The sequence below is a fragment of the Mya arenaria genome, chromosome 10 (assembly GCF_026914265.1).
Source record: "Mya arenaria isolate MELC-2E11 chromosome 10, ASM2691426v1".
NCBI lineage: Eukaryota > Metazoa > Mollusca > Bivalvia > Myida > Myidae > Mya > Mya arenaria.
Genome location: NC_069131.1, coordinates 41896659 through 41921620, shown reverse-complemented (window position 1 = coordinate 41921620; position 24962 = coordinate 41896659). Strand labels below are relative to the sequence as shown.

Genomic DNA, 24962 nt, shown 5'->3' with positions numbered 1-24962 from the left:
CACGATCATCATGGCATCGTTCATAGTTCCGTTGTGAACATCAATAACTGCAGTTCCCACTCGGCAATTATCCCTACGGTTGTCATATAAAACAGTGTGTGCCTTTATATATAAGAATGCATGTAGTTTTAAATAATAGCCATTGACGGTATTGTATTTGTAATTGAACGGATTGGGGTGACCGCTTGCATTTACCTTTAGTAAAAATAATGTATAGTACGTGTAGATACGTTTTGTTAAAATCAAATAATTCCAAACAATATTTCCGTCATTAGGAGTTGCAATATCGTTGAATGTATAACGCTTACCTTGCATAGTATGCAGTATAAGTATGATCATCCGAGTGACTAGACATCCTAATAACGGTACGCTACAATACGCAATTACATATCGCATAAGATTATGACCGTTACTTAATTGTGTCATGCCAGGTCCTATAATGAAAGGATTTCAGGTGTAATTTTTATCTACGAAGATGGCGACTTGCGGTACCTAGTACTTAATAATCCATCGAACACATTTGTTGTTGTTTACTATTCACCGCTTCGTCCTGATTATTTATTGTTGATTATTTTGTAATTATATTTTGCAATAGATCGTCTGGTATTGTTTTTGACAGTGTAAGGCCTTACCGACAAGATTGATATTGTTGTTCGCCGAATATCAACATAAAAAGTATTGTTTCTTCATGCGATTTTACAATGTCATAGAATGGCCCAAATTGTAATGTAAATAAAAGTGAGTTTAAGCCGTTTTTTGCCTCCAGATATTTAAATTATTTCGACCAGAACAACGATGACTAGCAATAGTAATTCATCGTTGTTATAATGGCTCTTATGAACTGTAAACACTCCCTAGATATAAAACAATATGCGCTCAAATCATTTGTTTGTAAAATATTTTCCTAATACACTTTGCAAGTTTTGTAGAGCCGTCTGTTGTTTGACAAGATGGTGAAGCATTGTATTTAGCTCGTTTGTAACGTGAAATCGAATGTCATGAAAAGGTCACTCATTAATCAATATCGTTAATGACAACCAACAATTTAAATATGAGTGTATTTCCTTAACCATCCAAAAAGAACTAGACGGATATGAGTGGGCGAAATTCTATTTTTTGAGGTAAAATTATATAATAACATATATTTAAACTTGTTAACTTCAAGTCCTAAAGTTTCGATATTAACATTAACTTAATATGTTTGTTCATCTGATTTTAAGATAAATCTTCGGGTCGGAATCCACAAAAGATCAAATATCTTGAGCAGAATCAACGTAAATCAGTCTTGTTTATGTATGATATAAAACAAGTACTAGCTAAAGTCTAACAAACGGTCTGTTGTTTTCGATCTTGTAAAAATTGGGAGTCAATAAATAGATAATATAACAATGCATTGGAATGTAAAAAGTCTGAACAAATTCTAACCAGAAAAATAGTAATTTTATTACAACTATACACAGTTGTAGTAATAAAGATACAACTATATAAATGAATATCAGTTACACACACACTACATTTGATTTAAAATAAAGGGAGAGTACACTGATTTACTTTGAATGTCATGACAATCACGGTTAATCAAAATATTACTTGTATCGTTTATAATTTCATAGTTTGTAAGCGTCTTGTGTAAGTGTGACTTTGTGAAAAAAATAATATTTGTAATTAAATATAATTTCAAGTTGCTTAAATATAAAACCAATCCTCTTTTCTGTATTTCTATGAGTGGCTGCTGGTTAAAATGATATCATAAAAAATCCATAAAACAAATATTGACAACTTTGCCATGCTCAATATTATGATAATAAAAAATACCAATACATAATATAATGTAAAACACTTAAATATAAAAAATGTAGGTGATATTTTTGATGAAGTTTCAATGAACTATTTTGTTTAACACGAAGCATGCAAGAGAGATAGAAACAATGTGTCATTATAATAGTGCAAACATTACGGTGAGTGTAGACAATCATAGTTTAAAACAAAAAAAATATTCGATAATGCGAATACAACAAATGTTTATAGGTTAAGGTTTATGTTATTTAAAACTGATATATTTTACCATGATAATGAAACTAGATTTTACCATGTTCATCAACAGTTCTCGTTGGCACGATGGTACGCATACTGTGAAATAACTTTTTCAACATGAAGACCACAAGCCAAACACACATATACTTTAGGCAGTATTCATTTCCCGCGTAATTCATTTTAGTTTAGATGTGTTTCGAGCTACTTTGATAGCACACATGACAATTTATCATGAACGTTACAAATGATACCAATACAAAGAATACAATATGAAAAACAACATCATGAAAATGAAAACATGCCACTCAAATATTGTTCTTACAAAATGCTTAACTAAGAATTGTTTGCCATGAGGTTATATGAAACTCTCTTTCAACGATACATAGTCTTTTATTAGTATTGAAACTACATAAGAGATCGTTTATTGATTGTATATTCATTTTTAAAAACACACATACAATATAACTGCAGATTATACGGTATAAAATGCACTTTGAAGATTAGTTAATACCTTCATATTTACAATGCGGTGTCATAAGTACATGTACAATAATGAAATAAATATAGTTTACCCCACTTCTGACGTGCTGCAAATAATCAAACACACAATGCCCCTCGTCGGGCATTCGTAATGCTAATATTTTATAAACTGTCTTGTGTCTTAATCTTCAGCGGTAACGATAGGCCAGGACATTAAATGTTCCCCGTTTTTTCACTAAAATTGGCGTAAACGTCGAACGAACTAAGATACTCCGAAACGCATCCATGGCAGAACACAAATTGTTCCTAGAAAAATAAATGAAAACATGTTGTTTAATAACACGTAATGATTTATAGCGCATAAATGCTGTAATCATAAATACTATTTACGCATCGGAGCATGAACTACGATACTGGTATCCGTCCCTAATATTTCTTTAGGATGAATTATTCACCTCATTGGGGATCGCTAGTCTCCGCATTGTTTTGATCTTCCTAACAGCATTGAGCACGCTGACTTCGTGTTCCACTGCCATCTTGTGGAGAAGCAACGAGACCACACAGAAAAGACCGCTTTTCCCCGCACCATCACTGTGTAATAGATAGTAATCGCCTTGATTTACATCCAAGTAAGATAATTATTATTCAGATATTTCTATTCAGTACTTCAATCCTATGATTATGCTGAGCATTTTCAATCATTATTTCAAATTACATCGACAATAAAAATAGCCATAGGATACATAAAAAACATTATGTTCTCCAACTTCATTTGATCAACTGATAATACTGATCATACCGATGTTGATATAAACCTGTAATGAAAGGCATCCAAAGAAATTTTAAATGTAACTTTAAATTGAATGAAAACGTACAAACAATGGACCAATATCGGTCCGTCATCATGTTGTTTCGTGACAGTTTCTATCACGTTCAAAAACGACAGAAAATTTGTCGTTGACTTTGGAATATTCTTCATTTCATCCCAGTCGGTAAATTGAAGATGTGGAATGGTCTGATCAGTGCTCGTCTGTAAAGGTGATCGATTTTTTTTTGTGAACGTATGGTTCAATTGATAGAACATAATACAAATGATTACACTACAATCGTAAATCAGACATTATTAAATTTATATCACAAAATTTCCATTTTATGCCCAACTTTTATTAGTCAAACGATTTCATTGTTTCTGTAGCAGTCAATAACTTAACATCAGTGTCAGGGCAGCAGTGTTTGATGCTTACCCCTGCCCCTTTGTGCTGTATTGTCAATGTTAGCTCAGAGTAGAATGTTTTCTGTTCTTCTCTCGAACAGCTGACTTCAAACGTTTCCTTCTTTAAAACATCTTGGTTTGCAGCGGGATAGTATATGCCGATATTCTGTAAGAAGAGTTATTCAGTATGGGGCGCAAAAAATGGAACTATATACACGTACTCTATTGCTTCGTAAACATATGTGTTGTCTATGAACAATATTAAAACAAAATGACTATCATTTCAAATACATAGGAATGTTAAAACTCAGCTGAATTATTGCTGATAGGTGTTCGTTTAAATATTTAATTATTTTTTTCTTTATAAATATCATTGTATCTTACAATATACAATTCATGTCCCAAATCGTCATTACCTTTTGTTTGTCCATATTAGCTTCGAAGCTGACGATACATGAACACCTCTCTTGGACAATAAGAGTCAAAAAGTCTATAACTGTCTCTGGAAGTGGTGTCTGTGCTTCCAGGTAACGTTTCTTGGTTCTAAAGCTCTGAAAACATATACGAATACAAAATATTTTCACGAGCACGAAAGTTGTTGCCTTGTTCTGAACCAACGCTCGAGCTTTCCTTCTGCACAAATACATGCTATATACAACACGATATCAAAATATGAAGTTTGTAATTCAAATAAGTAAACTATATTGAAAAATGGGGACATGCTTACATGTATGTAAACAGCATTGATGTAATCTGTCGCTCCTGGATGGAGATTCAGATAAAGGCGTGGTCTGTTTTCATTACCTAAAGCATAGGCATCAACATCAGCAATCAATTAGCACAATGAGAAAAACACATGTGTAAGACAATGTCTACCAATTACGTCGTAGCTTTACTGCAATAACCATCACATTCAAATCAATAATCATATATAGTAATCAAATTTTATTTTTTATAGAGAAAAGGTCATTCAGCATCATTTATCGTAAAACAACTCAAACTGTTTTCACAAAAAATGCCCGCAGGTTTCTTCAGCATTTTTGCAATTATTACCTGGGATATCTGCGTTTGCTCTGTTTTTGACTAAATGCTGCTTATTCTGCTCAACTGCCTCAGTTTCATCTTTAGATCGTTTTTCAACCGTGTGCTGCAATTTCTGAAATAACAAAACTCCAAAAAATAAATAGCAGCGCGTCGATCGGGTGTTTGTAAAGTCGAATAAAGGGCATAACTCGACATTAATTGAAGCAAGAAGTTTGGTCATGCTACATTTCTGGCCATTGCGTTGCTGATGATCTGTATACACGGTTTTATGTTATTATCTAGCACATTTAAAGCTTTTTCCAACTGTCAAAGGCTTAACTTGATAATTACTAAATCAAGAGTTATGGGTTCTTGCTACACAGATAACGTGTTATTGAACTTTATGGTCTAGTTGAAAGCTTCTGCCATACAAACCCGATAAGGAAACCTCCGCCGTCACCGCTAACGTCACCGCCTTTACCGCCGCCAACGACGACGACACCAGGGCTATGGCAAATCTCGACTATATCAATAATTAACTGACGAGATAAAATGTGCCTTATTTGAAGTGTGAAGAAATTATTCTTAATTGTCCTTTATAGATTATACAACTTTGTTACAACCTAACTGTGCATCGTATACGTATCTGTCAATACACACACAACGAACGGTTGTATCTGTTTGAGACAGAAATTAAAAAGATTTGTCGTTTGTACACGATGACATGATGATAAACCTACATACAGTACCCTCAGAATATACATACTCTTGTGTAAAATAACCTAGTTAATATTCCAAGAGTTATTCTTGTAATATTGAGCTCGAATGGCTGAAATAAACCGGTATCGGACCTTAGGCCTGTTTAAGGTTTGGTATCCATATAAGTGTCCCCTATGGAGGTCAAGTAAAAATGCTAGTTGCTACACATAAACATTGGGTCCCCTTCCGATGAGAGACGGATTACTATACTGTTAATCAACATAGGAAGTGTTTAAGCAACCTACATTGAACTGATTATTCAGCTCTTGTGTAGAATGGTTGCTCATGTACTGGTCGAAGTTCTCTCCCTTGATTTGTTTACAGTCGAAGGTCAACGAGTAAACCACAGCTGTGTGCAGAAACTGGTACTGCTCCTGTAACGAGATAATGGCACTGAATAAAAGTCAATGTCGTGTGAAAAAACCTTGATGCCTATAAACAAGTATTCTTGATTCTTAGCTTGTTAAACAAAAGGAAACATTTTGATACATTTAAAGGCTTTAATAGCACCAAATGTGGTTTTACGTATAATATGCTCATAATTATACAATGTCGGAACAAATTCACATTAAAATGGTATTATATTACGTGAGAAACTATATATTTTATGAGCTCATTTGCAATATATTATAAACACTCATATTACTATGTTAATCATAATACTCATTGAGTCGAAAAATGCATAACATTTTGAACAAATATTAATCAAAATCACGGTATCTAATCCTGATTAAAAAATAGCATATTTAGACTTGGTGACCTAACAATCCTTGATAAACATACCTAGTTTTATTGTATATATAGTATGTATGCACTGTGCTGTTTGTGGATTTTTGTGCTGTTCTTCCATGTTTCTTGTTTGTGATTTTTTATTTTTGTGTTTTATGTCTTTGGCGTTTACCCAGTGCCATTAAACCGTGTTTATGTTTAAACTTTTTGCTACTATTTTTTCACATAAGTATTGGTACCCGTTACCACTCACGTTACATTGCTTGGGTGGTTTTAAATCAAGACCCGGATATTCCGACCAATGCTTAAGTTAAATCCTAAAATCTCACCAATGTCTGAACCATATTCGGCCTGTTCAGGCGCATTTTGTGGACACATCCCGCGATATCAATGGCTCGTTCCGCCTCACCTTCTTTTGTCAGGATGTCCAGAGCAATGTAAGTGCCTGTTCTGCCGACACCAGCACTGTTAAGTAAGAAATAAAAAAGATTACACACATTCATTACGGAAATCTATTAAGTACAAATCAGTCTCTTCAGAATGTAAACCTACAACTGGTTGTAACAAATGTATGTCTTAACTTCTATTTACACGTGTTTTATTTATTTATTAAAATGGCAAATCCAGTCTGTAATATTTTGTTCCAGGCAGGACAATATTAACACCTCGTACAGTCGATATTTAGGAAATATTCATTGACCAAGGATGTAGCCTTTTTGCCCGACTTATTGTATTTTCATTCACTTCAAGAACATCCGCTATGTCAAATATTGATGTTTGCTCTATGATTCAAACTCCAAAAACGTAAAGAAATAATTTACTAAAATAATCTGAAAGCTTTTCGTAACCATGGCAGGGATACTAGTATACGGCCCAACCTAAGCTTATCAGTCCTATTACGTACACCTTGAATGTCAGGTGTTTCTATACAAACCTGCAATGCACAACCGTTGGTCCATTCAGTGTACTCGGCGTAGTCAGAACCCGCTGTCTGAACTCTATGATTGCAGTTATATCGTCGGGTATTGATTTGTCAGGCCAACACGTGAAATGCAGATGGTGCAACGTCCTTTCTTCTGTACCCTGTTTTGATATCATTTGACGTATGTATTATATTTGATTTCAATGAATGAACGGATTGAAACCCAGCTGAACTCTCATTTTTTCATTGATCTTTGCGAGGTGTAAACAAGCACAACTATTAGAATTGATGTTATCTACTATGCTTTCTTTGCCTTCCCAGTAAACAAGTCAATGGTTAGTTTTTTTTTTAGCTTTATCAGTTTTGTAAATTGCATGGACCTTGTTTATGAGTGTGACTACGATAAAATAATGAAATGTTAACGTTTTGTGAGTGAACAATAGTTTATCCAATTTTCAAAGACGTATATTTAGATCGTATTCTGACCGTAATATTTGTAATTTTTAGAGTTTGTCTTTGTTTACCTCTTTGTTTAACTGATAATAATTTAGTAATGTATTAATATAAGTATAGAAAAACTAATTATGAAGTACTAATAAAATAGACATCAGGAAACAGGATTGTTTTTGCATTATTTTGAAGTATCTCTGCACTCTCAGTATAATTTTATTTAAATTTAGCAGAGGAATACAATATGGATATTTAAAATGCTTTGGTCTTGTTGCAAAATGTATTTGTAACAGTACGCATGTTTATTTTTTTCAGTTTAAACCCGAAAGTAAGAAAACTTCGGTTAATGTTAAAGTATCGACTATGCAATATTCGATTGAGCAAAACTGCCAAGTATAGTCAACGTTGACAAAGCGCATTTAGATTTTGTTTGGCATATACCCATCGAAAGTGTCATTAATGACAATAAATCCATTAGAGTTCACAAAGAGCTCTCTATAGTCTGTTGATATCTGATTAAAATAGTTAAACAAAAGGGGAAGTGTGTTTTAATTTTGTGTAGTTAAAAAGTGAATAAGAATAACGGATTCATTCTCATTTCTAGATTTCATTTAACGAGATATTTTGTAAAATCCTACGAAAATAATTTCTGAAAGCAAAATAATTGTTCGTCAAAACTATGTTTCTTTACTTTTTTGAATTGCTTCTTAATCGAATTGGCACAATGAACCATATTTTAAACAAACATCATCAGTCTCATTGAGACTGTTTTCTGTTAGTAATCATAAGCAAATCGTCCCTTTACAACAGCTATGCGGTTTTCTATGTTCGAGAATACTATTCAATTTCATCAATAATAAATATCTTATGTCAACTCACCATGGCGACCGTGAAAGCCCTCCTAGTAAACTCAGCGTACTCATCCTCCGAGCGGCTTTCTACCTTTATATCACCATACGTCTTAGATGCCCCCTGATTTGGCCAGTATTGCTCGCATTTAGGGGACTGCATTATCACACAAATAATCGTTACCAATGGTATTAACATTAGGCTAAACTTCAAGCAGTTGAAATATATAAGTTTGCCTGTACTGGAAACAATCTTAAACATAACATGCTATTTAAAATAGTTTAACTCATAAGGAAGAAATAAATTCAATAAAAATGTTATTATAATTGTCTTCAAAATTCCTGCTCATACTCATATATTAAGAGCGCTGGTATTGCGTTCGAATGAAAAAGTGACATACATCAGACAGGCCATGTGATACGGATTTAACTACGAATTCAAACTTTACACTAGTAATAATAAAATCAATGATTTGAAAAAGCAACAGAATAAAACTAATATTTATCGATTAATTCATTCAAAATAAAGTAACGTTATCTATTTTTAACTTAATGATCAACGCGACGTCGCTCGACAATGGTGCCAACTATAGCCTAAGTATGGATTGTCCTTCACAGTTTCGTTTCCTTTGTATTATATTGAATAAATTGAACGAGTCTTATGATTACCATATATATTATTCGGCTAGTAGATACTTACTCCGTTTTCAACGAGATTGGTAACCATAACAATTTTCTCAACCCTTTGCTGCCAAATCATTTTCCAGAACAAGCTGAAATCTTCCAATTGTTTGGACATTGGACCTGGAATGGAATAACACACCAAAAAATCGTATATAATAGTAAATTACTCACAAATATATATATGTATATATATTGTTGGAAATAAATATTACCAACGACAATTCATTCATGAATACGTATAGTAAGATATAAATAGTTAGGGCTGAAATAGTTTTAAAAATGTTAAATAAATAACTGATATTACCAACGACAATACATTATTGCATATGTGTAGGAGTATGTATATATAAACTACAGAAACAAATCATGTAGTCGAAAGTCAATTTGCATCTTGTTGTATGCAGGGCAAAATATCACTATCAAATCAGACAGTTTAAATTTAAAAATAATATATGAATTGCTTCGCTTTAATGGAAGTTTTAAACTTAATTATTTATGTTTACTTGTGTCAGTTGCATGATAAAAAAATGTCTGCTGTATGTAAGAAACGAAAATGCATTGAATCGTGTGTATTTAAATGAAACCAATCTAATTTTGACCTGATTTTACCATAATAACCTGGTTGCTTGAGGGTAATGACATGTCATATCCCTTCTTACCTAGTGTGGCGATGTACTGTTTCGGCTTTTTATACCCCTGAAAAGTAATTGTTATAAAGGGTTGATTATTATATACTTGTTCTTCTTTTCTGAAACATTAGAAACGACCACACTGTATAAATAAGCCGAGATGAAGAGAAACGTATGTAACTAGGAAGTTAAAAATAACCTTTTTCAATTTACGAAGGCATAACTAGCTTGTCAATAAAACTACTTAGACAACAAACTGAACAAAATATAGTTCTACAAAACCTCGAGCCTCGAGCGTTATTTAAAATGAAGTATAACCTGTAACTGTTGCTGCATCTACCATTGCATCGCCAAATTGCTTGTATTTAATAAGTAGGCATTATATATTGCTTAAAGATTCACCAAAGCATTTGGAATACAGGTGTTGCTTTTTCAGTCGAATAAGAAGCAGAGCTTTACATTAATTAATTTACCGAGTATGTGCATTGTCATACATAGTCAACGGTAATACATATAACGAAATATGTTACATTGAAATATTTTGAACGGTGGTTGAGTTGTGGCGTTGTTAAACTTTTATAGCCGACGACGCCAATGACATCAAGATAATGACAATACCCCATTATTTTCCAAAATCATCTAATAAAACAATTTATTGTTCATCATACGTCAATAAAGCTGGCATTGATGTAGTCTGATCCATCACTGCCTGCGACTATGACCCTTGAATCATCGTCTAAACGGTAACAGAGAATACAACCGAATAAATATAATGCAGTTATGCAATCAACATATCCTTATTTCCTATTTGGCAATCACAATAAATGTCATTATGTAAGTCAACAATTTGAAATCCATATATGACTTCTATTTCGAGATATGATGGTAACTAACTTTTTCATATTCATACATTATTATCAAAGGTTAAAGCGTCCTAAATCGTTACTTGTGTGTACGATTATCATACTAGACACAAACAATATAAATAAAAAAAAATGAGCATCACTTACATGGATAAATCCCCTTATATCGATTCTTACTCAGGTTCTCTTTCTTTTGCGATTCCACATACGGCTTCACAAGACCGCGTGAAAACATCTGTAAACAAGGGTCAACAAGGGTCAACAAGGGTAAACAAGGGTCAACAAGGGTAAACAACAAGGGTCAACAAGGGTAAACATGGGTAAACAAGGGTAACATGAACTCACATGTATAACTATAACAAACAAGGAGCAAAGTATGACAACAATAAATTATTTTTGCTGAATATATATTAAACCGCTTTTAAATTTGCTAGTATGGCACTTTACAAAACATTTTTGCCATCAATGATAAATTTCAGAAATGTACCATTAGGATTTAATGTAATATGTCAATGTCATTAAAATACGTTATACCAATAACCATGGTAATACGATCGTCCATGGCATTTACCTCAAATTCTGCAACAAACGCTTCGTGGTTCTTTCCGTCAACATACTTGACAAGTTGATCAATGGGTATTTTCGACTTGTTACTTGATGTTCCAAGTTCATTGTAATACGTATGATCATCAGTGGAAGAAGTATCAAGAACCCCATTGCTCTCGTCATCTACATTACACAATACAATACGTTAATGTAATTATGATGGCTGCATCATCTATCATGATTGAATTTGTAACCTAACAACTCAATTACACTCAATCAAGTCTAACAATCAAGTCAAGTATTTTATAGTTACCGATTAATGTTATTTTGTGTGTGTTACACCATGTTTAGATCTGGCTACAAGTTTGTACAGTTTAATACCAATAGCCTAACAGAAATGCAAACAATAATTTCCAATTCTTTGTAATAAATCAAACACTAACATACTGAAATATAGCTAACCCGAACTTTAACCTCTTTGAATTCATGTCAGCATTATAGCATAAAGAAGCTGAAATATAACTTTCTCTATTTTAAACTGGTTTAAATCCATTTCAGCCTAATATCTCACAAAAAGCTTTTTAAAACTTACCTATCTCCAGGCCATTCTCATTTTGAAATGCAGTTTCCTCATGTGTAGATACTTGCTGCTTGACAGAAGTGGGTTCGTTTGCTTGTTGCCGGGTGGCAGGTTGATTTTGTTCGGAGGATTTTCTTTTGATTTTACCTTCATTTTAGTATGTCCGTAGATAATAATATAAATCAAGTCGATTTATGAAAACAAAGACGTATAACGTTAAGAAAATATTTTTGAGATTGAGCTATTTAGTTGAGATATAACAAATAAATTCATATTTAGGATTCTTTAACCTAAATGGAGAATAAATGGTAAGATTGACTTACTTTCTGTTTCGTTTTCTTTGATTATGTCAGCTTGGAACGTTGTATTGCCATTTTGCATGGTTTGGCTAGAGACAGGCTTGCGAATGGATCTTATAAAAAGAAATTGTATATGATTAAAACGATTTAGACAGTTAGACCTTTAAATATCGTTAAACAACTTTAAAAGTTTCAACTTTGGACTGCATGAAATTCATGTCATCATTTAGTTTGTACGATACAAGAATGAAACCTGCATATTTTCTACAAAAGATAAGTTTTCTAATAATACAAGTATTCATTAATTGCTATAATGTAAAGTCTTTGATACAAATAAGACAACTGTACAACTAATATCTCATACCTTCGTATAACGATGGATAATGCAACAACGATGCATATGACTACAACGCCACCACCTCCGGCGATAGCTTCTACAGGTAGCCCAACTTCATCTGAAATATATATTCTTTTAAAAATATCAGTTTCTGATTATTATTAAATCAAACGAACTACATTTTTCAATGATGAAGCCTACGGTAGTGGTAGTGATTAAGAAGTATGTATGAACACATTATTTTCTTACTCTTGTCGTAGTATTGCCAAAAGGCTGATATAAAACATTTACGTTAATTATATTAACTTGAACAGAATTAATAATGAACAACATCTTAATTGAATTATAGATTATAAGTAATCAGTTCTTTTATCACACTTGCTTTCATAGCAGGAGGAGCCGCAGGATTCGTTGCAAAAACCTCCGCGGAAAGTACGGTCTGTACATGAATTACACATTCCCGAATCTTGCTGACATGTTTCACAATTTGAACTACATCGACTGTCACATTTTTCTCCCCAAGTTTTGCCTGTACAACCGAGTAGACAAGTGCCATTGTCTGAACTACACTGCCCATTCAAACAATTGCTATTGCAACTGATGCAACTTCCATTATCATGAGGATAAAATCCGATGTTACATTCCAAACACTTTCCATGAGTTTGATTACATTTAATGCAATTGTTACTGACGGACAAACAACTTTGAGTACAATTGAGACCGTAAAAGCCATCAATGCAACCGGATATACACGCAGGCCCTTTCTCACAGACACCAGTTTTGCAGTTATCTGGACATTTACAGCAAACATTGCTGTCAACATAAAACGTTTGGTTTACACATTTATCACACACGGTTCCATTACAATACTTTGACCGACACGTACACTGTTTTCCAGGATTGGCGTACCCATCTCGACATGACGTGCATACGTCTGCTGCACTGTCACAATTGCAATTAGGAGGACATTCACACGTTGATCCATTGTTTCCATTGTGGCACGACTCGCAGTGTGCTTTATCAGACTGTCGACATGTTGCGCAAGTTTTGATACAAGGCGTTGTACAATTGTCACCTGAATATCCATCAACACATCCAAGTGTGCAGTTCCCCTGGTATCGTGAGCATGTGCGTTGTTTGCAATTATCCGAGCAATTTAAATTACATAATTGCTCGTAAAAGCCTGATTTACATTGGTCGCATGAATCGCCAGAAAAGTTTGGAACACATTCACAATGGCCATTGCTTTTGTTACAGGACGAATTGGTACATCCTACACTGCAGACTTGGCTACAGTTTACACCGTATCTTTTATCCGCACAGGTATCACATTTCGCTGTAACGTAGTTTGGGTGACATGAACAAGTGCCATTGTTTGCACATAGTCCATCAACACATCCTATGGAACAGGATACATTACAGTATGCCCCATAATATCCTGACCGACATTCACTGCATGTATTTCCCGTAAACTCAGCTCGACAATGGCAATTTCCGTCGTCATTACAAACGCCATTCTGACATCTCGGGGAACAACGTTTTTGACAGAATGTTATTTTGCCGTAGAATCCCGTTTTACAAGAAGTACAATCAGTTTCAGTCGAACATTGGCAGTTCTTATTAGTGCAAAATTCTGTACAATTTGAACCATATTGTCCTTGTATACATGTCTCGCATTTTGTTCCTTCGAAGTTTTCTGTACAATTACTACAAGTTCCATTATCATTACAAACTCCTCCTTCACATCTAACTGGGCACCTCTTGCTACACTCACTGTCTTTATCATAAAATGTAGCCTTGCAGCTGTAACATGGTCTGCCTGTTTCTTGACTGCACGAAGAACAGCTACCGGGACAGGGATTATGACATTTATTGCCAAATATTCCATCAACGCAGCCATCATTACAATACTTGCTCTGTTGGTTACATCGTCCCTCTCCTCCTTTACAACACACACAATCGGACATACAGTTCACCACCTCCCCGCTTATAATGACCGTCACTAAAAGATAATTGTTTCTAACAGTCAACCTCGTCTATAAGATCTTTCACGGAACAAATTGTTTTAAAACATTTAATAATATACCGTATGATATGTGTTCTAAATTTGTCTTATTTCAATCATGAAGAAAAACATCCGCTTTATTGTAACCGTATACACATACCTCCTATACATGATTGTACCAAGCTTAGCAATCCAAGTATCCAAATTATCATCCTGTCAACGAAATTTCTCAAATAGTTGTCTGCAACAGACACAATATGGACATAGGTTTACGTACAATAATATACGTTCAGATTCTTGTTTGATGATTGCTTTGAAAAAAACGGGTACAATTAGATTTATTCGTACATGAATATACTGATTGCAATGAAAAAATGCACCAAACAAGTACATTACGTTATGTATCAATATATATTAACAACGTTATTGATAAACAATGCATTGGCTTCTTCAAAATATATCTCGTAATTAAAAAAAATAAAAATATAGCATACGAAATACGGCGTGCAGTATGAGCTTTGCGATTTATGTCCATAGTATATAACAGTTCTGCCCATTCTGCTTCTTACTGATTCGACATCGCAGCTAATATTTAGACAAACACAAAGAAAAAACACTGCTATAATGGAACAAATCGTTATCTCTGTTAAAAAGAAATGTATACAATTGTATAACCTATTTTTTGTTATATATACAGCAATTTTTAGCATAATAATGTTTATTCTTACGGAAGTTTTAATTTTTATCAGCAAAATAAAGAATATAATTCTGCGTCTTGAGTCTGAACTAATATATTAAGTCAATACGTTATTGATCTTTTATCAAAATGATCTCATGACATGAATAATTTAAACTGATGAAATCCCGTTTCTTATCATAATAATTTTACATTTCCAAATATTTATTCATTTTCGTTATAGCCAACATATCTCTATCTGTGTATTATGAACGACGTTTTGTAATTTAAATATATTGATGTAATGAGTAGAGACATGAATAACAACTACACAGTCGAAACCCGTTCGCTCGAACTCGCTTAGCTCGAGTTTCTCGTTGGCTCGAACGAGATGTAAAGGACCGATTTCTTTCTACTGAATTTAACAAAAACCCGCTTGGCTCTAATTTCCCGAGGCTCGAGGTATTTTCGCTGGTCCCTAGAAGTTCGAGCTATCGGGTGTCGACTGTAGGTGTTTCATTTCTTTATCCATCAAGCGGCCATGTCATCAACGTGCGTACGAAACAAATCGTAAAACTAGGAATTAAGTCGAATATTCGACGATTAAGATCAATTAACAAACTGATCAATAGACAAAGCCTTGTATTTCCAGTCTTTCTATTTTTTTCCAAGTTTGTTACCATACATTCGTTAATGAGTTTGTCTATACTTAAAAGGACTGTACACCAGATTGGCACTAAACAAGTTTTTTTCTGTAACGAATCTCAGCACAATTATTTAATAGAATGTATTACGCTTTGATATCATAATTGTAAAAAAAGTACAAAAATGTGTGTCGGAGAACGGATTCAAATCCGTGTCGACAATATGGCAGTCCAGCGTCGTATCCACTGAGCTACACGGCTTACTCTAATAGGGTGACATCATTAAGCTATACACCTAACTCGGTACTATCACGTGATAACACCGATTAGCCAATGACGCATAAGGAATGAATTCTACTAAGAAGACATACCCAGTAATCTTTTTTATTGGAACAATACGAAATAACTGCTAAACTTAAATAAATTGGGACTATGCGGTACTTCAGTTAATAAGTTTCACTGCATTGTACACATACTTACCAAGTTTATAACTGTTTTCGACAATTTTCGTTGCTTTAATGTCTTACTCGTTTATTGTCTCTTTACGCACTGACAAACTTGCAGAAATTGTCTGAAGAAACCAGCAATATAGTATTTAACTTCCATCAAACACCAATGCAATCAAGTTAGACTTAAATGATATTAACTAAAGTCCAAAAAAAAAATCTTACTTATTTCTGAGCCAAATGATGTAACATAAGAGCCCAAATGAACAGGAACTTACCGAAGTATTAAATCATGACCATCAGCAATTAATGTTTATGTTATAAACTGGGTCGTTATCCATAAAACACCTTAACTAATTTTCTTACTTTAGTAAATGTTTTAAGTAAAGTTACACATTAGTCATATTCTATGGTAACCTTCAGGGGCGGATCCATACATACCATAATGAAACGAAAGTTGTAGCGCCATCAGCCGGTTCCATACATACTATGGTGACCGATAATTCAAGCACCAACGGCCTGCTCCATTTATTCCATCCGACCGATACTTGAAGTGCCAACGGCCTGCTACATACCTACCATTATTACTGTTATTTGGAGCGCTAACAGCCTTATCCATTTATATCATTTTGGCCGATTATTCAAGCGCCAACGGCCTGCTTCATTCATACCATTATGACCGATATTTAAAGCGCCAACAGTCTGCTCCATACATACCATTTTGACCGATATTAGAAGCGCGAACCGCCTGCTCCATACATACTATTATGACCGATATTTGAAGCGCCAATAGTCTGCTCCATACATACCATTTTGACCGATATTTGAAGCGCCAACCGTCAGCTCTATACATACCATTTTGACCGATATTTGAAGCGCCAACAGTCTGCTCGGTACATACCATTTTGATCGATATTTGAAGCGCCAACGGCCTACTCCATACATACCATTACGACTGATATTTGAAGCGCCAACGGCCTACTCCACACATACCATTACGACTGATATTTGAAGCGCCAACGGCCTGCTCCATTCATACCATTTTACCGATATTTGTAGGGCCAACGGCCTGCTCCATTCATACCATTTTGACCGCTATTGAAAGCGCTAATGGCCTGCTTCATTTAAACCATTATGACCGATATTTGAAGCGCCTATATACTATTATAACCGATATTTGAAGCTCCTACGGCCTGCTCCATGACATACCATTATTATTGATACCTGATTTGCCAACGTCACGGACGAACGGTTCGATATTTCCGTCTTGTACAATTAACGCGTTATACACACAACATACATTTTGTACATGCACTTGCTGTTATAAATTTGATATAAAGAAATGAAATCAAATTAAGTTTCTTTTGCATGCTTGTTCACTCCTTACTTTTGTCTCAATCAAAGTATCGAGATTCATCAGCAATTAACAATAACCATGACATACTTATAAATTGTTTGCATATAATTAAACTATAATTGAATTGATTGTTATCATAACCATCCCACTTCTAAGTGATCCGATTTTCTCACAAAACTTCACAAACTTTTAAGGGCATAAGCATATCACACTCTCTCACACATTAGCATACAAAATCGCAATGTAAGGGACCCTCTCACACATTGGCTTACTCTATCGTAGCTTTAAAGGGATTCCCTCATGCATTTGTTTACTCAATCGTACTTAAAAGGGATTTCCTCAAACGAAAGAACACTCTATCGTAATTATAAAGGGACGCTCAGCACATAAACTTACTCTATGTTTACGTTAAAGCGACTCCTTCTTACATCTGTACCTTAAAGGTTTTTATTCACACACAGAGTATACTCTATCGTAACTTTCAAGGGACTCTTTCTCAAATACTCTATCTTAAACTTAAAGGGTTTCCCTTACACATTTACAAACGCTATTGCTACCTTTAAAGTGACATTCTTATTCAAAATCAATACATACACATGTATAACAAATATATATTTTGAGAAATAAACCTTTAACTACTTAATAAATAATGCATTTATGGGAATACTAAATACTGATAATAAGACTGTAACCGTGTATTTAATAGCTGAAAACGCAAAAATATAACATGATTGGTGAATGCTAAAAGATTTACTGTGGTCTTCTTTTGTATCATAAGATAGATATACCATGTTTTTGCACCTTTCTTTCAAATTAAACTCAGAATTCTTCAAAAGAACATTTTTTTTACATTTATTTATCCTTTTTGGTATATTAAATCATTGTCTTAGTTTTGGTAAATTTTATTTGGGAGTAAGAGTGCATCGTTACTCTAAAGGAATTCTTTCACACAATGTATACAAGCGACAAATGTTTAGAAAATTGGACATTATATTTCATATTTTATTATTGAACAATAACGTTGGATTATTTATTGATAACCTCACCGTTAGTAACTGTTTGAATACCAGGATATAATTGAACACATGTTGAGGAAATTTAATAATTATCAAGGGAGGGAATTCTTTTTCATTGCCGAATGTTCAATTGTCGCCCTTCTTTACTTTGGCGCCTTTCTTACTTGTTCTTTAGTTTTAATCCGGTTCGGACGTGTGTTTAATATTTTTTACTACTTGTGAAATATAACCTCGAAGTGAAAAACAAAGTTTTTGTTTTGTTTTATTGAAATATTGTAAATATCATCCATGTTTATTTATTGCATTTACTGATAACACTAACTTTTCGTGCATAATCCCATAAGCTGTTAGAAAGTCAAACATGTATATAATACACTTCTTAGTATCTGCTATGTAATTGTTAAACAAGTAATGACTTTCCGGACTTAAGTGGCTAAATTTGAATAGCGTATATGATAGACAACAACAATTGATAATTTAACGTTTAAAGTGTAGTGCAGCTTGTAATATTTTATGAATTTGAGCATTGACATTTGGCGTACTTTTTTGCATAGTTCAACATCATGTCATTTCCAGCAGTTGATGCGTCTTGAAAGTGTATTGCTTTTGTGAAAATTTTATCATACGGTTGTGAATGAACCGGCGTGATATTAATCGATGTGATGTAAGAAATACACACGATTGTGATGACATTGTTCAGGAATGTAATTTTTATAGCAAAATGCTCCATATATGCCATTATGGCTGCTAATTGAAGTTACAGCGGCCTGCTCCATACATCTCCATTATGACCTATATTCGATAACAATACTCCAAAAATGACTTATGTACGTTCAATCAAACGTTTTGCAAGACGACGAGACCAAAACTTTGACAGTTCTATGTATCTTAAAATAACAGACAACAGCATGAGACTATAAGACACATTGCTCAATTGCGACACTCAACTGGTCCGGAACAGTGCGGCAAAATCTTGAACAATTTCAACTTCAGCTGAGCGATTTTACAAACATGTTTTAAACGCTATAAATGTCGTAATTCTATACTAATGCACCAGTCAATTGTAACTGGACGGGGATTTTAGCCGGGGTTAGCTGGACCGAAAGTTAAAGTCACCGCTATTCCCCGGAGCTGGGGGGCTGTGGTTACAATTGACCGGTATGCACCAGTCACTGCATATTGCATTCACTATAGTTTTAAACTGTTACTAATGTTAACCAATTCACTTCTTTGTATAATGCACCAGTCTATTGTAACCACGCTCCCCCCCCCCCCCCCCCCAAAGTCCGGGGGTATACCGGGGATAGCCGGGGAAATGGGCCGTGGTTTTACCTTTTAGGTGGCCCCGCGGTGCCGGGTGAATGTGGTGGTTTTGTTTCGCTTTAAATATAGCGGGGAATGGACCTTACCTAGGGTCCCTGAGGTGCGTGGCATTTTGCGGGGACTTTACCATCTGTTCGTCCCCGCAGGGCGGGGATTTTAGCTCGGGTTGGCTGGAGCGAAAGTCAAAGTCCCCGCTATTCCCCGGACCTTGGGGGGGGGAGGCGTGGTTACAATTGACTGGTGCATAATGAGTATCACATTATTTATTGCAATTATACAAACTCGTAAACTTGTATACCCGTGTGTTGCAGCAAAAGTATTATTGATATAACATAACAACAGTGTTTTAAATAAATGTTCCATTGATTTAAGAGCGTATGAAGTTCTTAACTTGATGGCACTTCAAATTGAAATGTCTTGTGTGAAAGGTGAATAAAAGTATAAATAATCATCAGCAGTTCTGCTGTAAATGAATAAGAAAAATCACTGACATAAATTAAACGCTTAAATAAGACCAGATACAGCTTGCAATGTTATCAAGCGAATGAAAACAGTATCTCATTCTCATTTCAACAGAGGACACTAACTAAAGAAATACCGCAGCATGAGGTATAATTCTGTGCTCAGCACTTTTTCTCCATATGACATATCTGCATGTGTTATTACCTAGATATTCCTAAAAACGAAATTGGAGTAATGCTCCGGACAAAATATAAGTCAGGCTTTATATGTAATACACTTCTTCTTAATATTATCTAACAGTATACGAAAACGTAAGAAACTTGTGGAGTTTTACCCTGGACGGAATTAAAAAACGAAAACAAACAGTGGGCTTAGACTTGAAAAAACGCATCCACAGTTATGATTTCTATGTACTTCTACTTAGTATAATCTATCCGAATATGAAGACTGATATCAACACGTCAAGGGCTTTTGGATATGTTGCAGACAAACTGAAGGTACTAGAATAAAATAACAAAAGGGTACTTCCTAAACAAATATCACAGCAAGACTAACGGTTTATGTGCAATACACTTTAACTCAATGTTATTTGTCTGTAACGGCATTTTGAAGTCATACCGCAAGGAATTTGGAGTAATACTCTTAAAATGAATGATTTGGACGCACGCCTACCAATTATATACCACTTTTCCAAATATTTAAGTTTTGATAGCAACATTGAACAGAAGTCAGATGCTGATATGGGTAGCAAAACCTAAACAAACAGTCAAGCTATATTAAAACAGTACCTGTGTTCCTTAACAATTGACTATAGATATACATAACATAATTCACAAGACAGTGTTAAAGGAACGGAAAGCTGAATTTAAGCGATAAGATAACCCTAGAAAAACTAAAGGTATGTCGACATCGATTTTATGTATACATGTTAATTGATATTTCGAATTATATCATATTAATTTTCATTTGTTATATTATTGTAAATGTAGTTTTAAACAGTTTAGAATGCATAGTTATGAAAGCTAAAAGGCAAACAATTTGTGTTGACTGGATTTGTTTTCTAGTTTACAAACAAAGTTAAAAATACTGATCTTTGTACAAAAATAGGATCACCTTACCTACAGAACATAAACTGATGTTATCCAATCTCAATAAAATGCTGAAAATTTGGCAAAAGTATACATTGAGTTTACTAGCTCTAAGGCAACTCGTTATCTGGCCATGTTGAAAAGGGAATACGGTCCCCGCCTGCAGACCAAAACGACACAGGTTTGATGCATTAGCCTGATGTTACATTTATATTTTTTTTTATGAAATATATACATGTTTAAACTGATCACATAGTTTTTTATTTCAAGATATACAGATATATGTAACAGACGATAACATTAACACTACAGATAATCAACCTTTAAGTGTTTTAGGAAAAATTCTGCTATAATTGTTTTAATTATTAGGTGAAAACATTAACAGTCTTTACCGGTTGTCCGGTTGGCGTACCCGCTTCTCATCAAGGTGTGTCGAGTTCAATTTACGGCCTGGGCGTATGTCAGTTTGGTTTGTGTTCACCAAATGGGATTTCTCCGGGTACTCAAGTTTCCCTAACAAAACAAGACCACACTCTCGTGCCACCCAGAGTGACCTCGCATACGTTCATACAACTTTCTTACAATCGTAAAATGGTTTGAAATTAATTATATTAAAATATCAAAGAAGGTTGGGTCAGTTAGGCTTCGAAAGATTTGAATATCTTATCTTATATTTCATTGCTTCAATTTTACAATCGAGTAATGAAGTAAGCGCCACCACTCATCTTTTATTTTAAAGTTAAAGAAGAGAAATGGTCTACAATTGTGAAAGAACGAGCTACCGACCTTATACTAACATGTGCATGTTTGGCCGGGTTACACTTTTTAAAGTCAGACCTCACATTAACGCGAGATGGGAACGGTGATAAGCAGAGTGGACTGTAACTACCTTGCGGATAAACAACGCCTCTATGTAGTTATACCGCACGAACAATATAAAAAAAATAATGTTGTGATTGACATTTTACACGCGCGCTAAAGGGCATGTGCTAAATATAGCCTTGCCTGGCCTGTTGACTCAGCATTTGGTGTCAGGCCAGGCCTGGCTATATTTTATACATATTGAGAGTACAAACACGGAATATACTTAATCACAATCATAGACCTTTATTTAGAAATGAAAATACATGTTTAATGTTATAAGTTTTATTTAGATAAAAAGTAGTTTAACTGAATGCAAGGGAATATTATTCCACTAAACGAATATTTTTTATTTAAGTGCACGAAAGTTGGTTTAACAAATCGAATCTTAAAATCAATGTGTTCAGACACAAATTTTACATGCAAACATATTTTATTTTTTACAACCATATAATTATATTTTATTTGTTATAATTTGATGTGTTTTCTTTATTTAAGATTTAGAATTGCCATCTTACAGTTCTTATAATTGAACACCAAGTTGTTCAAAACTATATGCATTTTTAATAGAAAACCTAATGTTTGTATCGTAAATATCTTAATTATGCATTCAATTAAACTTCATTGTTAATCTAAATAAAACTAAGAAAATATATATTAAACATGCAGTTCAATTTCTAAATAAAGGTCTATCATTGTGTTCGAGTATATTCAGAGCTTGCACTCACAATACGTATAAAATCTGGCCTGGCAGCAGGCCAGACCAGGCCATGATTTAGAACATGCTTAAGTGCTCGGGTATAATCTAAATACCTCGGTTTTAGGGTGCCGTATCCATAACTTAGGAAATAAGTTTCATTATAAAACTAATAAAACGGGTAAAGATCAGAATTATCCCTTTCTAGTTTGGGTAATATCAGATTAATCTATATTATTAATTTCATCAGAAACGTATGACACACACTGATAATGTTCCAACAATTAATGTAACACTCTTATTCAAAATTAATACATACATATGTATATCAAACATAAAATTCGAGTGATAAACCCTCAACTACTTACTAAATAATGCATGTATGGGAAATATTAATTACTGATAACACTAATATAACAGTGTATGTATTTAATAGCAGAAAACGCAAAAATATTAAAAGATTGGTGAATGCTAAAATATTTCCTGCGATCTCTTTTCGCCTCATAAGGTAGCAATACCGTGTTTTCTGCACATTTCTTTCAAATTAATCTTGGTTGCCGTCATAAGCACCATTGTATTCGAAATTTGTTTATTTTTTCTGGTATATTACAACAATTGTATTTAATGTGTAAAATATTTTTTGGGAGTGATAGTGCATCTTTAACTGTTTGTATACCCAAAAAGGTAGATGTTACCAAAAAAAGATCTAAAATCCTACCTGATTGTAAATGTTGATGACGATGTCAATCTTCAATTTTCAGTAATTGTTACGCTTATTTTCCCTTTGCAGCACTTGTTTCAGATGTTTCTATGACGTAACACACTGAAATGTTTGCGCCAACTAGAGTATATTTTACACACGCACAGGCTTAGTAAAGACTGCATGATATAAATAAATTTAAACGAGAACTATTCGAAATATTCGGCAGCTTTATTTGGTAAATAATGCGTACGACTACTGTTTATTCAAATCAATTTTATTTTGACAATATAAATCAAGATGCAAGAACAAGACACTTGCAGGTCAATAATTTCACGGAAACGGCTCGATTTTACCATTAAGAAAACTACCGATAGCAATTTCGTTGCGCTCTGGTGAAAATTTTGTGTCCGGCATTCATGCGCTCAGTATTATTTGTGAAACCAAATTACTGGTTTCATTACATTAACGTCTTCCTTATTGAGATAGAAAAAATAACTTTTAAAAGAAATGAGTCCTATGATCATTATGTAATTCCATTCGAAAAAAACAGATCCCGGGATTAGTGGTCCAAGTTCATGAGCATCGAAACACAAGTTCTTGTTGACAATGTTATGAAACCGACTGCCATGATTAATCAGCAATTAACAATTGGGATGAATCTTATAAAGATTTATCGGAATTGATTTACAATTTTATTGATGGCAATCATGGTGATTTCAAGATACTCAGCCCACGTGTCGATTATCATACAATCTCGCAAACCACTTAAAACTTTAAACTTGCCATAAATACTCGCACAAATGTGCATGCTAAATCGAAACTTTAAAATCTTATTATTGATCACATTATAAGTTAAAATGTCGTACTTGTATGGATTACCATGTGTTTATACAGACACCAAACTGCAACAGACTGATTCTCATTTGAACACTTTTTTGTAGACTCAAGCTTCATCAGATGATTTTTTTTTCATCATTTTTTAGGAAATAACGACAAAAATCCTTACTACTGCAAATAAGTATACGATAGGGAGAATAAAGAGGGATCGGTCGGTTAAGTGAACCCACCTACCCAAAATAAAACAACAACAACAACAACACACCAAACAAACACCTTATTACTAAGCAATGTAGATACTACAGTTGAAACAACAGGTACAGACTAGGTAGGAAAACATTTTACGAAGATGTTGTTTGTAAACTCCGAGATCAACTAAACAAGAGACACAGAACGTAAAACAACACCATATCATACAACATCTAACAAACAACAAACAAATCAGACAGAA

General features: G+C 34.0%; 1 protein-coding gene across 6 annotated transcripts; it reads right to left on the bottom strand.

The window, feature by feature from the left end:
• Positions 1-1424: 1424 nt before the first annotated feature.
• Positions 1425-24327, bottom strand: LOC128205815 (receptor-type tyrosine-protein phosphatase alpha-like). 6 transcript variants are annotated; one of them, XM_052907801.1, is made up of 23 exons: positions 24028-24327; positions 23690-23839; positions 14562-14642; positions 12779-14398; positions 12424-12514; positions 12084-12172; positions 11773-11907; positions 11206-11363; positions 10782-10869; positions 10440-10507; positions 9802-9838; positions 9159-9262; positions 8490-8615; positions 7173-7321; positions 6568-6703; positions 5755-5883; positions 4781-4883; positions 4455-4531; positions 4144-4278; positions 3759-3893; positions 3390-3544; positions 2970-3105; positions 1425-2820 (listed from the first exon to the last, which is right to left on the bottom strand). In XM_052907801.1, exons 3-23 carry the CDS (start codon positions 14611-14613, stop codon positions 2728-2730), a joined length of 3816 nt encoding a protein of 1271 aa, XP_052763761.1. In that variant the 5' UTR covers positions 14614-14642; positions 23690-23839; positions 24028-24327; the 3' UTR covers positions 1425-2727. The 6 variants fall into 6 exon arrangements, with proteins under 6 accessions (XP_052763761.1, XP_052763762.1, XP_052763760.1 ...); XM_052907802.1 differs by having other exon boundaries at positions 23690-23850; positions 24043-24327; XM_052907800.1 differs by having other exon boundaries at positions 14562-14712; positions 23690-24327.
• Between the last annotated feature and the right edge of the window lie 635 nt (positions 24328-24962).

Bases quoted from the DNA above. Each gene is read 5' to 3' on its own strand.
- LOC128205815 (XM_052907800.1), bottom strand. From the start codon at position 14,613: ATGATAATTTGGATACTTGGATTGCTAAGCTTGGTACAATCATGTATA. The intron at 14,399-14,561 runs GTATGTGTATAC...ATTATCTTTTAG, and splicing joins GGTACAATCATGTATAGGAG to TGACGGTCATTATAAGCGGG. The intron at 9,263-9,801 runs GTAAGAAGGGAT...ATTCCATTCCAG, and splicing joins ACAGTACATCGCCACACTAG to GTCCAATGTCCAAACAATTG.